Raw genomic sequence first — 11564 nt, forward strand, 5'->3', positions numbered from 1 at the left:
CAAGTTGACTATATCAAAGAGTGATCTTCTTCAAAGCACGCCACATATCTTTGTTCAAACAAATGGTGGATACAAGCTACCTAGAAACCGAGAAAAAATTGTACGGTGCTAAGGCTTTACAGTAGGATCGACTGGCATGCAACAAGTTCCACAGCCACTGGACTAAAGGCATGGCAATCCAGGTACGTGCTCATAATAAGCCATAACTCGAGGACGGGTAATAAAATGGATCCAAGAGTATGTTGTCTTTGTGCCAACATGGACTTAGGTTTCCACAGCCACTGGACTAAAGGCATGGCAATCCAGGTACGTGCTCGTAATAAGCCATAACTCGAGGACGGGTAATAAAATGGATCCAAGAGTATGTTGTCTTTGTGCCAACATGGACTTAGGTAGAACAGAATGTGTGTGTAGGGTAGCGGCAAAGCTCCACTTGTACTTGCATAAAGCTAGAAATAATCCCTCTTAGAAATCCAACTTGCAAGTTCTACATGCAAGTTCTACATGCAAGTCCTACATGCGAGTCCTACATGCGAGTCCTACATGCGAGTTCTACATGCAACTTTTACATGCAACTCCTACATGCGAGTTCTACATGCAAGTTCTACATGCAACTCCTACATGCAACTCCTACATGCGAGTTCTATAGACAACTCCTACATGTAACTCCTGCATGCGAGTTCTACATGCCACTCCTACATGCAACTCCTACATGTAACTCCTACATGCAACTTGAAACTCCTACATGAATCTTCTATATGTAAGTTCTACATGTAGAGAGAGAATGTCTTACAATTCCTACATGCAAAGAGAGTAAATACCCCATAATGGAATGAAGCCCACACTCTTTGGGACATTGTGTTGAGTTCTACTTTGGTATTCCAAGCAATTGTCTCAAGTGTCCATGCTTCCTTGCACTTCACATCCAAAAGCATGTCCTAACCTTGCAACTCCTCCCCTCTCCTCCAACCTTGCAACCCATCCTCTCCCTCTCCTCCTCCCTCCTCCTCCTCCCTCTTCCTCTTCCTCCTCCCTCCTCCTACTCCTCCTCCCTCTTCCTCCTCCTCCTCTCTTCTCCTCCTCCTCCTCCTCTCTCCTCCCTTCTCCTCCTCCCTCCTCCTCCTCCTTCTCCTCCCTCCTCTCTCTGCTTTCCCCCATGCTCTTACTCCTTCTTCCTCTCCCACTCCCTCCCCACTCCTATGCTCCCCCTAAACCCTTAACCTCCATGATCTACAAGGGAGATGAGTTCTCCACCATGTACTCTACCCTGAACCTTGGAACCTCTTCTAAACTTTGGAACCTCTTTCTAAACCTTGGAACTCCTTCTAAGCCTTGGAACCTCCTTCTAACCCTAGAACCTCTTCTAAACCCTAGAACCTCCTTCTAACCCCTAAAACCTCCCTCTAACCCTTAAACTTCTCCTAAACCCTACAACCCCCAATGAAGACAAAAGCCTTCATTACCTCAACCATGATGATACATGTTCCTTTTACACATGCATGCACTATGTTTGCTTACCACACTTAAGTCTATGTCTCTCACCAAAATACGACTTGAGGTCGTAAGCTACATGTATACTAGAAATGACAACCCCGATATATCTGTAGGTGACAAAAAGCCTCGGAACCCTGCATATTGAAAACACCTTGCTCTTCCTATGGAAGCTGTGGGAAAGAGCCAACACTGCATGAAGGGCTAGCAAGAAAACTTTTTGCTTGTTGTGAGGTGGCAACTTCTTGTTTCAGTGTTTTATCATCCAACTAATGAATTTGGCATTACAAAATATCACATTATCATCTACCTCCCTTTCCTCGGAGCTCTTCATGTTAAGGGGCATTGTCGTATGCTCGACTTGGGTTGTCTAGTGTAACTCTCGGAGTTATTTTTTTTTCGAGGGGTTTTGGTCAGGTTTCAATTTTATGTGCATGAACTTTTAAGTATTCACATTGTTACATTTGCTTTTGAATGAATATTTTTTATGCTTTCAATACTATGTGAATGAATGTTTTGTAATTTGTATGTTTCAATAATATGTGAATGAATGGTTAAGAAGCTTCATCGCCTTTGTCACTGCCATGACTATGGTAACATCATTGGTGGGTAAAGCTGGGGTCATTATAGGAGGTATTTAGAAGGTGTTATTGTAAAGCTGGGGTCATTATAAGAGTGCCTCTTACATGAGGCTGAATAACTCCTTATTCCAACATCAGTTGATCTCAATGCTTGGCATCTTTGTCAGACTATTGTCATCAAATGCTGAGGATGTTCTAGACTCATTCAATGTGTCCAACTTATTGGCTTGCCCCTTCCAAAAATGCTTATGTTTATGGAGCATGATGTGCTCGACCCTATGTGAACGTGTAAGAGTGAAGATATCTATAGAATCCACAACATGTTTTAGAGGTTTAGAAAATAAGACACCAACACTTTGGTCCAACCCTAGGGTGCCAACTCAATGTGTAATATGTTACTACGCTCATCCAAAATCCAGCGTATGGGGGGACAAGGTCCAAAAATGATATGCATGGATTTTCGTAGAATTTTCAAATATGCAAGGGAAAATATGAAATTATCATGTCCCCCTTCTCACAAAATAAACCTTGAAAAATATGAAAGATTTTAAGATTTGTACATATTTTTCATAATATGTGAGGCCCAAGGGGGAGGGTCTTTTGGATGAAGGGGGATAAAACAAAAAATACACTAAAATATGAAAACCCATGTCCTTTCAAATGAATGTAACTTTTTTGTGTGTTACCCAAATTTCGAGGTGTAAAGACATATTTGAAGCTCTTTTAGTGTAGAACACATCTATGTTAATTTGAATAATTTCTATGCATGACATATTGTTAAATTCATCTCATAATCAAGATTTTGATAGGTTTTATTACTAAAGGGAGTTGGCACCCCAAGAACTAGACCTAGCAGTTCATAGAGGTTCTTAGTTATGATTTTAGCCACAAAGCCATAATTTAAGATAATTATCTTATGCAATAATTCCAATGGGGTCCAATATTTTTATTATGTTTCCATCAACTTCATCGCACATTATTATTGTTTTCCCAAATTTTGGTATGTGGCAAATTCAAAATTGTTCTTTAGTATCTCCTCTAGAAATATTAATTCTCCATTAATGATGAAATAGTTTGATTGATTATTATTAAATTTTTATTTGTCCATTTGCATTATTCTGCAAGATCTACCCTAAACCTCATCTTTCATCTCTGTTAAGTATTGTCTCCTAAGCAATGGAGCTATTCACAGTTAACTCTTCTATATTTTTTGCAAAATTATACTCTATGAAAAGATATGGGTGGATAAAAATGGTTCTTTCAATGAAGTCTTGTTGCAACTCATCACAAAGGCTAGCCTCATGTAAGAGGTGCTATTGTAAAGCTACGGTCATTATAAGAGCATCTCTTACACAAGGCTAAATAATATGATGAATTGCAACAAGAGCTCATGAAAAGGCCACTTTTCTCCACCTCTCTCTTTTCATATAGTATAGTTTCATAGAAAGTACAGAAGCATTAATTTTGAGGAGCTTCTAGTTTTGTGAGGTACTACTCAGTATAGATGGGTGGATAAGTTTAGCTTGGATTTGGTAGAGTTTAGGGGATTGACAAATGAAAATTTATTAATATTTGATCTAAACATATTCCATTAATGCCACTAGAGGAGATTAGTAGAAAACAAATTTGAACTATCATTGTACAAGATTTTAGAGAACGATAACAATTGTATGATGAAACAAATGTGGTCACATAATAATATATTGGTGTCTATTAGAGCATGAACAAATATTTACACTTTTACATTCTTACACTTCTTTTGACATTTGAATATTTTTTATTCTTTCAATTGTATGTGATTGCATTTTGCTTTCTTTCATTTGATAAAGCTTACATTCTTACACTTACTATTGAATGAATATATTTATTCTTTCATTCGTTTGCTCTCAAATACTTAAATTTGAAACTTATCATTATTAAAAAATCATTATTACAAAGTCATGATCATTATTACAAAATCACATATGATTCATATATGTGTATCTCATAAAAGAATAAATGTCATAATATAGTTGCTGCAAATAAGATTTGATCAAAATAAAGTATCTCAAGATGCTTATGTGCTAGGTCCCAAGTTTGGAGTGCCTTGATTGTTCGATGGTATAACTTGGCTATCCAAATTCATGACATCTCTGATATTGAACACATCAATTGTCTCATCCACATCAATGTCTCCAAACATCGATCTGTAGCGAGCGAGCTCATCTTGTAGTCTAAAGTTGCTTTCTCACAGAGTTGTAATTATCTTTTCATCTTTCCTAGCAATCTCTTCATCTTTCATGGCAATTCATGCCTGCAACTCTTCTACTGTGACACCTTGCTACTGACGGCGGAGAGGTAGGGCAGCTATAGCTAGCTAGCTCAACCAAATCTGCATGGGCCTATGAAGTCAGAACGCGAGGCCTTTGAGACACTAGCTCCCTGTTCTCCTCTCGAGTTCTCTTGCACTCACCAAGTTGCCCCATTCCAGTTCCTGACAAGTGGTGCTTATGCGACCAATCGACACATTGATGCAATACATCATGCATATACAATTGTTGAATAAAAAATACAAGAAACCGTTGGTTGTTCAGCATGTATTCCTCTACCTCTATGAACCTCTACAATAGGATTTGTGCTAATATTAGTCTTATGTCTCAAGTCTCAGAGCTTTGGTTGCGAATACTTATTTTCGATAGCCCAAGAACGAAGAAACAATGTATTAAGCACAAACTCAGACAGGCATAATTTCATGACTTTTGAGAGCCTCAATGGCTCTCCCATCATCGTCTCGTCGTCAAAGGGGCCTGCAGAAAACACTCCTAGGCTCTCCTTTTCTAGTACTCTCTTTACTCTCGCAATATCACTTGTGTCTCTCCTCATGATCCAACTGCTCAGCTAGGTTTGCCTCTTCAGGCACAAAACCTATCAGGCCATCTGGGGGGGGGGGGTTTGGCATGTTGAGGACGTGGGGGATCTCATCCATGAAAATAGGATATCCCTCGGCACTCATTGTGTAGCCTGAAAATATATAACTTAGGATGTAAACCTAGGATGTAATATAAGTCAGCATTTGAGATGCAAACATATTAAAACAAATTTTAAACATATTAAAATTTAAATGCAAACATATTGATTAACAAGTGGAATCATAAACATTAAGATTAAGAGTTCACAAGTGCTTTCAATCATAAAAAATTGCATTAAATCATGAAGTTGCATCAAATTGTAAACATTGCAATATATTGTAGACTTGCATTAAACTGTAAACACTTGCATCCCCAGTTCATGTTTGCTTCAAATCGTAAATCACATGATAGAGTTGCACGTTTGAAAGAAATATAAATGCTCATTACATAGTCATCTTGAAAAAAACTAAAGTTACAAATATATGTAAAAAGAAGTCATGTTTGAAGCTTGTACAGGGCTGCAACGCGATGCTATATACGACAAATATTTATTTGCTCATAGGCCTAAGTCCCACATTTGGTGTGAGAGCTAGTCCGCATCTTCATGCAATGTCAAAGACACCACATAACTCTATTGTAGCTAGATGACTGCTAGGATTACGAGACCTTCCATGTTGAGCTAGTTGCCGAAGCCAGTCCAACAGAACTTGTGCTGGACTACTCAAAGTACTTAGTACGCAATGGTCCATCATTCTCAAAATGTGGTATGACATTGCGTAGACATCTTGCTCAATAAAAAAAGCAAGGGGATCTCTTGCAATACACTTCGCTGCCATGTGTTGATACTTGTGGCAGAATGCTTGCTTGCTGTCGGGACTATTTGTCTTTGTAGGCGGATAGTGCATTGTCATTCTCACTAGTGTCATCATGCTCCAGTCATAGATGCCTAGGTATACTTCAAAGGTTGACTATAAGACATGCTACAAAATGTTTTGCACGTGCAAATCATTGTGAAGGACATTGTCTTGGTGCATGTAGTGGACCATGCACACAAGTGCACTTATGAGTTCTAAACCATGTTTTCTCAATCGTGGAGCTCTACTGGGCATGTCCGCTTCATCTCAATGTCTCGATGGTGATGGTCTCTTGCCATCGTGTCCAAGATAGGTCAACCACTTGTTCAAATGGTTTTCGTTCCAATACAAAAATATAATCATTGGTTCTCTATCCTGTACAAGGCCAATGGCTCAAACTGCAACATCCAACTCTCATTCGAGAGTTGAGTACCAGACTGAGACCACAACACATATCTCAGATTACAACACACAATTGTGCCCGACAAGTGGCTCTCTGTTCAAGCTTAGATTGCAACACACAACTCTCATGAGTGCCAAACTTGAAAACATCTCTAAACTTAGGCTACAATACACAACTCTCAAGTTTGATAAGAGAGAAGAGTGCCAGATTAAGCGAAACCATGCACCCCTTAACCTCATACACATTTATGCAGCCAGTGACCCCTTAACACAAGATTGTACTTGATTGCACAAGTCTTCTTCTGCTGCTTAATTCTATAGATCTAACAAAAAAGTTAAAACATAATTATATTTAATATGCTGGTAAAATTTTCCAAATATATATATTTATTATATAAAACTTTGACGAATTTTCATTTATAATTTTATAATCTTAAGGCTAAACCAAGCTCTATGTTTAACTTTAGTTTCAAATTGTGGCAAATATAGTGATCTTTTATTTTTATGAGAGCATATAAACTTTCACAAGCCATATAAAACTTTAGCTTATAATCATCCCTATCACAATGTGGCAGAGTGCCTTAGCCACTTTTTGTAGAAATGAAAGGAAGATGCTTGGCTCTTCAACGCTTTCGTTCATTTTGATAGTGAGCCCGATTGCCAACTCTATAGCAAAGATGCTTGGCTCTTCAACGCTTTCATTCATTTTGACAGTGAGCCCGATTGATCACCTGGGTCTCGTGAATGATAACGTCTCAATGAGACCTAGAAGGGATCGAGCTGTCTGCAGTCGAGACTCGAGAGTCCCGACTCTAGTCGATTGCCGCGTTGGGAAATCCGCTCCCAGACCCGAATTGTACAACGTTCCAGGTCCCAGGATTGCAGCATCGATGATCGGAACACCGTATGAGCTTGTGGGCAAATACCAATGACCATCATCATCTTTCTTGCCTGAAATGCGCACGTTCAGATGGCCGGAGTCCGGACGGTCCGGACCGTTCCAAAACGACAGCTGCAGCTGTGCAACAGTGCCGGCCACCTTGCACGGTTGGTTGCGCTTTGATAGCTAGGAAAACAGCCCCCCGGGCCCCCCCGTTGTACACAAACATATATTATATGTTAATTTATTCGCGAGAACTCCGATGGAGCCTGCGGCCTTCTGTCCACACTACTAAAAGTTTTCGAAGCTTTTGCATTTGGGCTAGCCAAAGCTCTCTCTCATCACAAAAGAATCGTTCTGCTGTTTAAATCGAGGGCGCAGATGGTAAACTACCTATAATACGAATCCATCCTGCCGAACAGGGAAAGACCGATGAGAGCTTGGAGATTAGAACCTCGAACATGTTTTAATGTGAAATCGTGCAAGGAAAATTGCGAGAGGTTCCAGAAGTAGCCTTGGCCCTTGAGGATCGGGCCCTTGAGGATCGATTCATCTGAACGTCGAACTTCGAAGGCTGTCTTGTTGGTATTATCGAGGCCAAGCCGTCTCAACCATATGGAGGGCATTTGTTGCTTGCGTTGTGATAACCGCCCGCAGAGAGATGACTCACAACCGATTCTGGGAAAGACAACAATGTGGTGTACACACACAATTATATATAATAATATGATCCATCCAAAGCAGCGCAGATTCTCTGTGGACAATTAGAGCCGGCCAGTTTCAGATACAACTACGGAATGATTTTGCGTTCTATGATCGATCCTCCGAGGCTCAACTACAGGCGCTACAGCGGCCAGCCTACAGGCTACAGGGATAGGCATTTATTCTGAGGAAAATGCCAATCGCTTTAGTGCCACTAATTAAATGTTGGGAAGCTTTCAATGAACACCAAATTCCTTAATTTGTTCCTCGGCATCCTTAGTAATAATGAACATATTATTAGAATTATTGCTTTATTATTTACTGATCCGGGGTTTCGTTCATTTGCAAATTCAATTATGGATACTCACGCCAATGGCCACCACGTGGCACCATCTCCTTGCGTGCTGACCTGTATTCGAGACTGTGTCAACGGATACGTTGATGACGTGGCGACTTCCCATTGGTTGGACCCTTACAAATATTTGTCTCCCTAGACAATTCCGCACTTTTTCCCTCTTATTTTTCACTATTAAAAAAAAAAGTTAAATCTTGTCTTTTCTGTGTCTCTATCTCTCTCTAGGCGGCAAGCGCAGGCATTTCTCTCTCTTTGGGATTGGCACCATTTCCTCGGATGTTTCTCCGTTTTTCTTCCATTTCCACACTATCCGCTCGGCCTTGAGCTCTCCCCTCTGCCTAGCCACGTCGTCTTTGTAAGAACCCACCAGCAAAAAATTCTCTTCCGGCTTCATCTTTCCTTGTACCTCCACCATCAAATCTTGATCGCTTTTCTTTGTTTCAACCTATTGATATGTAGCAACAGTCGACGTTTTTCCCTTCAACTGCTCGCCTTACCTCCAGAATCCAGGATATCCGTTCTGTAACCTGATCACTCCGTCAGCAGTTCATGTTCACGGTTAAACGAGCGATTCCAGCAGCTGGAGGGCGTCAGCGTTTGTAGGTATTTGGAATCATGGCATGAACAAGTAAAGAATCTGATAACATAGCACTGACACAGTATCCTGCGTAGGCCATCTTTTATGAGTCGTTAGATACCGACACTCCTATTTTGTTTGTAACAGCGTATCGGCGGCTTTGAAAAGTTTGAGAATACACGAGAAAGTATGGTGCGAGGCTTCCGGTGAGGTTATGCAAATAGGACCGTCCTATGCTCTAGACGTTCTTGACCAGTTTTGCAAGCGACATCCATAATATGGGATTTCAGGAAAAACACACAATGCCTGCAGAGACGCTGTCTTTGTGCCTTCCACGAAATTCTGATAGGGATCATCAGGTGCAAGAAGCGGCAAAGGAAGGTCTGGAAAGTGCGCATCACCTCATGTGTATGCTCTCACAGCAGCAGCAGCGACAGCACATGTCAAACGATTGCAGTTCAGCAGCCGGTGAAACCCTTGTAAAGTTTCGCAAGGTGGTTAGCTTGTTGAGCAGAAAGGGACATGCAAGAGTAAGGCGAGGTCCCAGCAAGTCCAAAGGCGCCCCAAATGTTCTTGAGCATGGGTTTATGGATACCTCTCCTCATCTTCTGGACTCTTGCAGCACGCATGATTCTGTTACTTGTCACTCGCGTTCTCTTGATAATGGGGTTGCACATACTATCGGACAACGTTTACCATGCCAAAGTTCTCCACTGCAGATGAGAAATATTGCGCAAACTTTTCTACGCCAAAGTTCTCCACTGCAGATAAGAAATATTGGAGGGCTCATCCAATACCGCAATCCACGTCTTTCACAAAAAATACGTGCCCAACGGACTGAGCATGTGCAGCCTCTAAATATTCCGCCTGATCTCTTATTGAGGACTCCATACGCGAAAATGGAGAGCTCACTTAGTGGCCCTCGCCTTTCGCCAACGCAGTCATTCTTATCATCCCTCAGTATGGATGGTAGTGTGATCAACGAGAAGCAGCTTGCGCTCCATCAATCACTTAGCCACTTACAAGATAGGACTGCAGCTTCTTCAGAAAGGAAATGCTCCGCTAACGAAGATGAAGCCAGGGGACAGTTTGCATCCTTGGGGCGATGCCACTGCTCTAAGAGAAGGTAAGAAATGGCGGTTTTAGAATGACAATGCTCGTCATTTTTCATGAGCATGGGAAGACGTTTCGATCTCTGGTTTATTTAAGGAGTTTCATTGTAGTTGCAGTACCAGGTCTCTTTGTTTCCTCTGAAGTTCATTAAAAGCCAAATTGCAAGTGGAAAAATATCAAATTTGTACTCTTTTTTGTCATGAATCCGTAGGTTTATAGCACTGCGCTCTCGGGAAAAAAAGCAGTGTTTAATTTCGCAATTTATTTCTCATTATTTCTCGTGAAGCCCAAGGATTGGGTACTGGGATGATAGTATTAGCAGAGGCCAAAAACGTGGAAATTAAGCCTGGATCTTCTACATTCTGCCCTTTTGCAGGAGAATAAGGGTGAGACGGATAATAACAGTTCCAGCAATCAGCAATAGACTGGCTGATATACCACCAGATAACTATTCCTGGCGGAAATATGGACAGAAGCCAATTAAAGGGTCTCCTCATCCCAGGTAAATCTTTGCTTTTTTGTAAGGACCTGTTATGGATAAGGTTGTTTACGTGACAAAAATGAGGTTGTTTGCAAGCTGTATACTCAAGCGAGCAACTAAGAAGAACGTTGCAACGCAGGGGGTACTATAAGTGCAGTACTGTGAGGGGCTGCCCTGCCAGAAAACATGTGGAGCGTTCTGCACATGATTCGACAATGTTGATTGTAACATATGAAGGGGATCACAACCACCAACAAATTACGGCAGGCGCGGGTGACACTTTTGTCGTCCTCTAGAAAAACTCAGAAGTAGGTTGAAGGATCATGTAAAAAGGTTTTGACGTGCTGCCAATGTCGGTGGCCATGGTTGGAGATCTTGGCCATCGAGTTGAAAATGGAGCGCGAGAAGGCCTCGTTGGCTAGTGGTTGCACCGGATGATCAGTGCAATTGTATACTAGCCATTGGAGTGTAAAGCTCTCGCATGCCGTTATCTAGTGATTGCAACAGAATTGCTTTGCAAGCTGGCCGCTAATGTAAGCAGCTGCCAATTTTGTGATGCATCACCCGTCCTAAAATTTGCCCCGCGTTCCACTGGTTCTGCTCATGTAGAGCATTTTCAGTTTGCTAAGTGAGTTTGCGCATGCTCAACCCAAACGTGGAAGACTATCGTGTTTATTGTTCGACAACTTTTGGCTGGTGCTTTTTCACAAGCAAACATTTTAAGTACATCTTTTTAATACATATAACATCGTTTCCTCCTAAGGGTTTATGGAAAATTGGGATTTCCCCTCCCCAAATTGTGTAGATGTTTTGTTTTTTCATGTTGGTGAACATGACTCCTTTAAAATTTAGCTAGTGAGTATTGTGCTAGTTTGTTAACCTTGACCCTAACCTATTATAAGAATTGTTCGTGGACATCAAAGAATATTGCTTTCTTTACTACTACCTTAACTACTCTTTGTATCATTAAAGAGACTATTAGGACCATTTTAGAAAGTAGTGTTAACGGGCATTAAACGTTTCCTTTCTTTAGTGCTCGATCGCAGGGCCGAATTGGCTTTTTGCCACCTTTTTGTAAATTGAATGAGATGAATTACATTCATTGGGCCTAGCCGAGGGAGTGTCTGATTATTTTGTACAAGAGGGAATGATCTGATCAATATATACAGCTAGTATCACTGATGTTGATTTTGTCCAAATGTGATCTATGGATGACCCATCGATTGTGGTTGGTGTGTTA

At 41.0% G+C, this 11564-nt stretch overlaps 1 protein-coding gene across 1 annotated transcript; it reads left to right on the forward strand.

Moving 5' to 3' along the window:
- Nucleotides 1-9032: 9032 nt before the first annotated feature.
- LOC147903864 (putative WRKY transcription factor 11) lies at nt 9033-10620 on the forward strand. Its single transcript, XM_087372348.1, has 3 exons — nt 9033-9856; nt 10220-10345; nt 10464-10620. Exons 1-3 carry the CDS (start codon nt 9033-9035, stop codon nt 10618-10620), a joined length of 1107 nt encoding a protein of 368 aa, XP_087228474.1.
- Nucleotides 10621-11564: the final 944 nt, after the last annotated feature.

The sequence above is a fragment of the Dipteris shenzhenensis genome, chromosome 3 (genome assembly GCF_047967505.1).
Source record: "Dipteris shenzhenensis isolate YYH24624 ecotype China chromosome 3, Dip_SZ_1.0, whole genome shotgun sequence".
Lineage (NCBI taxonomy): Eukaryota > Viridiplantae > Streptophyta > Polypodiopsida > Gleicheniales > Dipteridaceae > Dipteris > Dipteris shenzhenensis.

What these genes read in the sequence shown, in the direction of transcription:
- LOC147903864 (XM_087372348.1), top strand. Translation starts at nt 9,033, where the DNA reads ATGCCTGCAGAGACGCTGTCTTTGTGCCTTCCACGAAATTCTGATAGG. An exon ending in TGCCACTGCTCTAAGAGAAG is followed by an intron (nt 9,857 to 10,219) that starts GTAAGAAATGGC and finishes GCCCTTTTGCAG; the next exon opens with GAGAATAAGGGTGAGACGGA. An exon ending in AAAGGGTCTCCTCATCCCAG is followed by an intron (nt 10,346 to 10,463) that starts GTAAATCTTTGC and finishes GTTGCAACGCAG; the next exon opens with GGGGTACTATAAGTGCAGTA.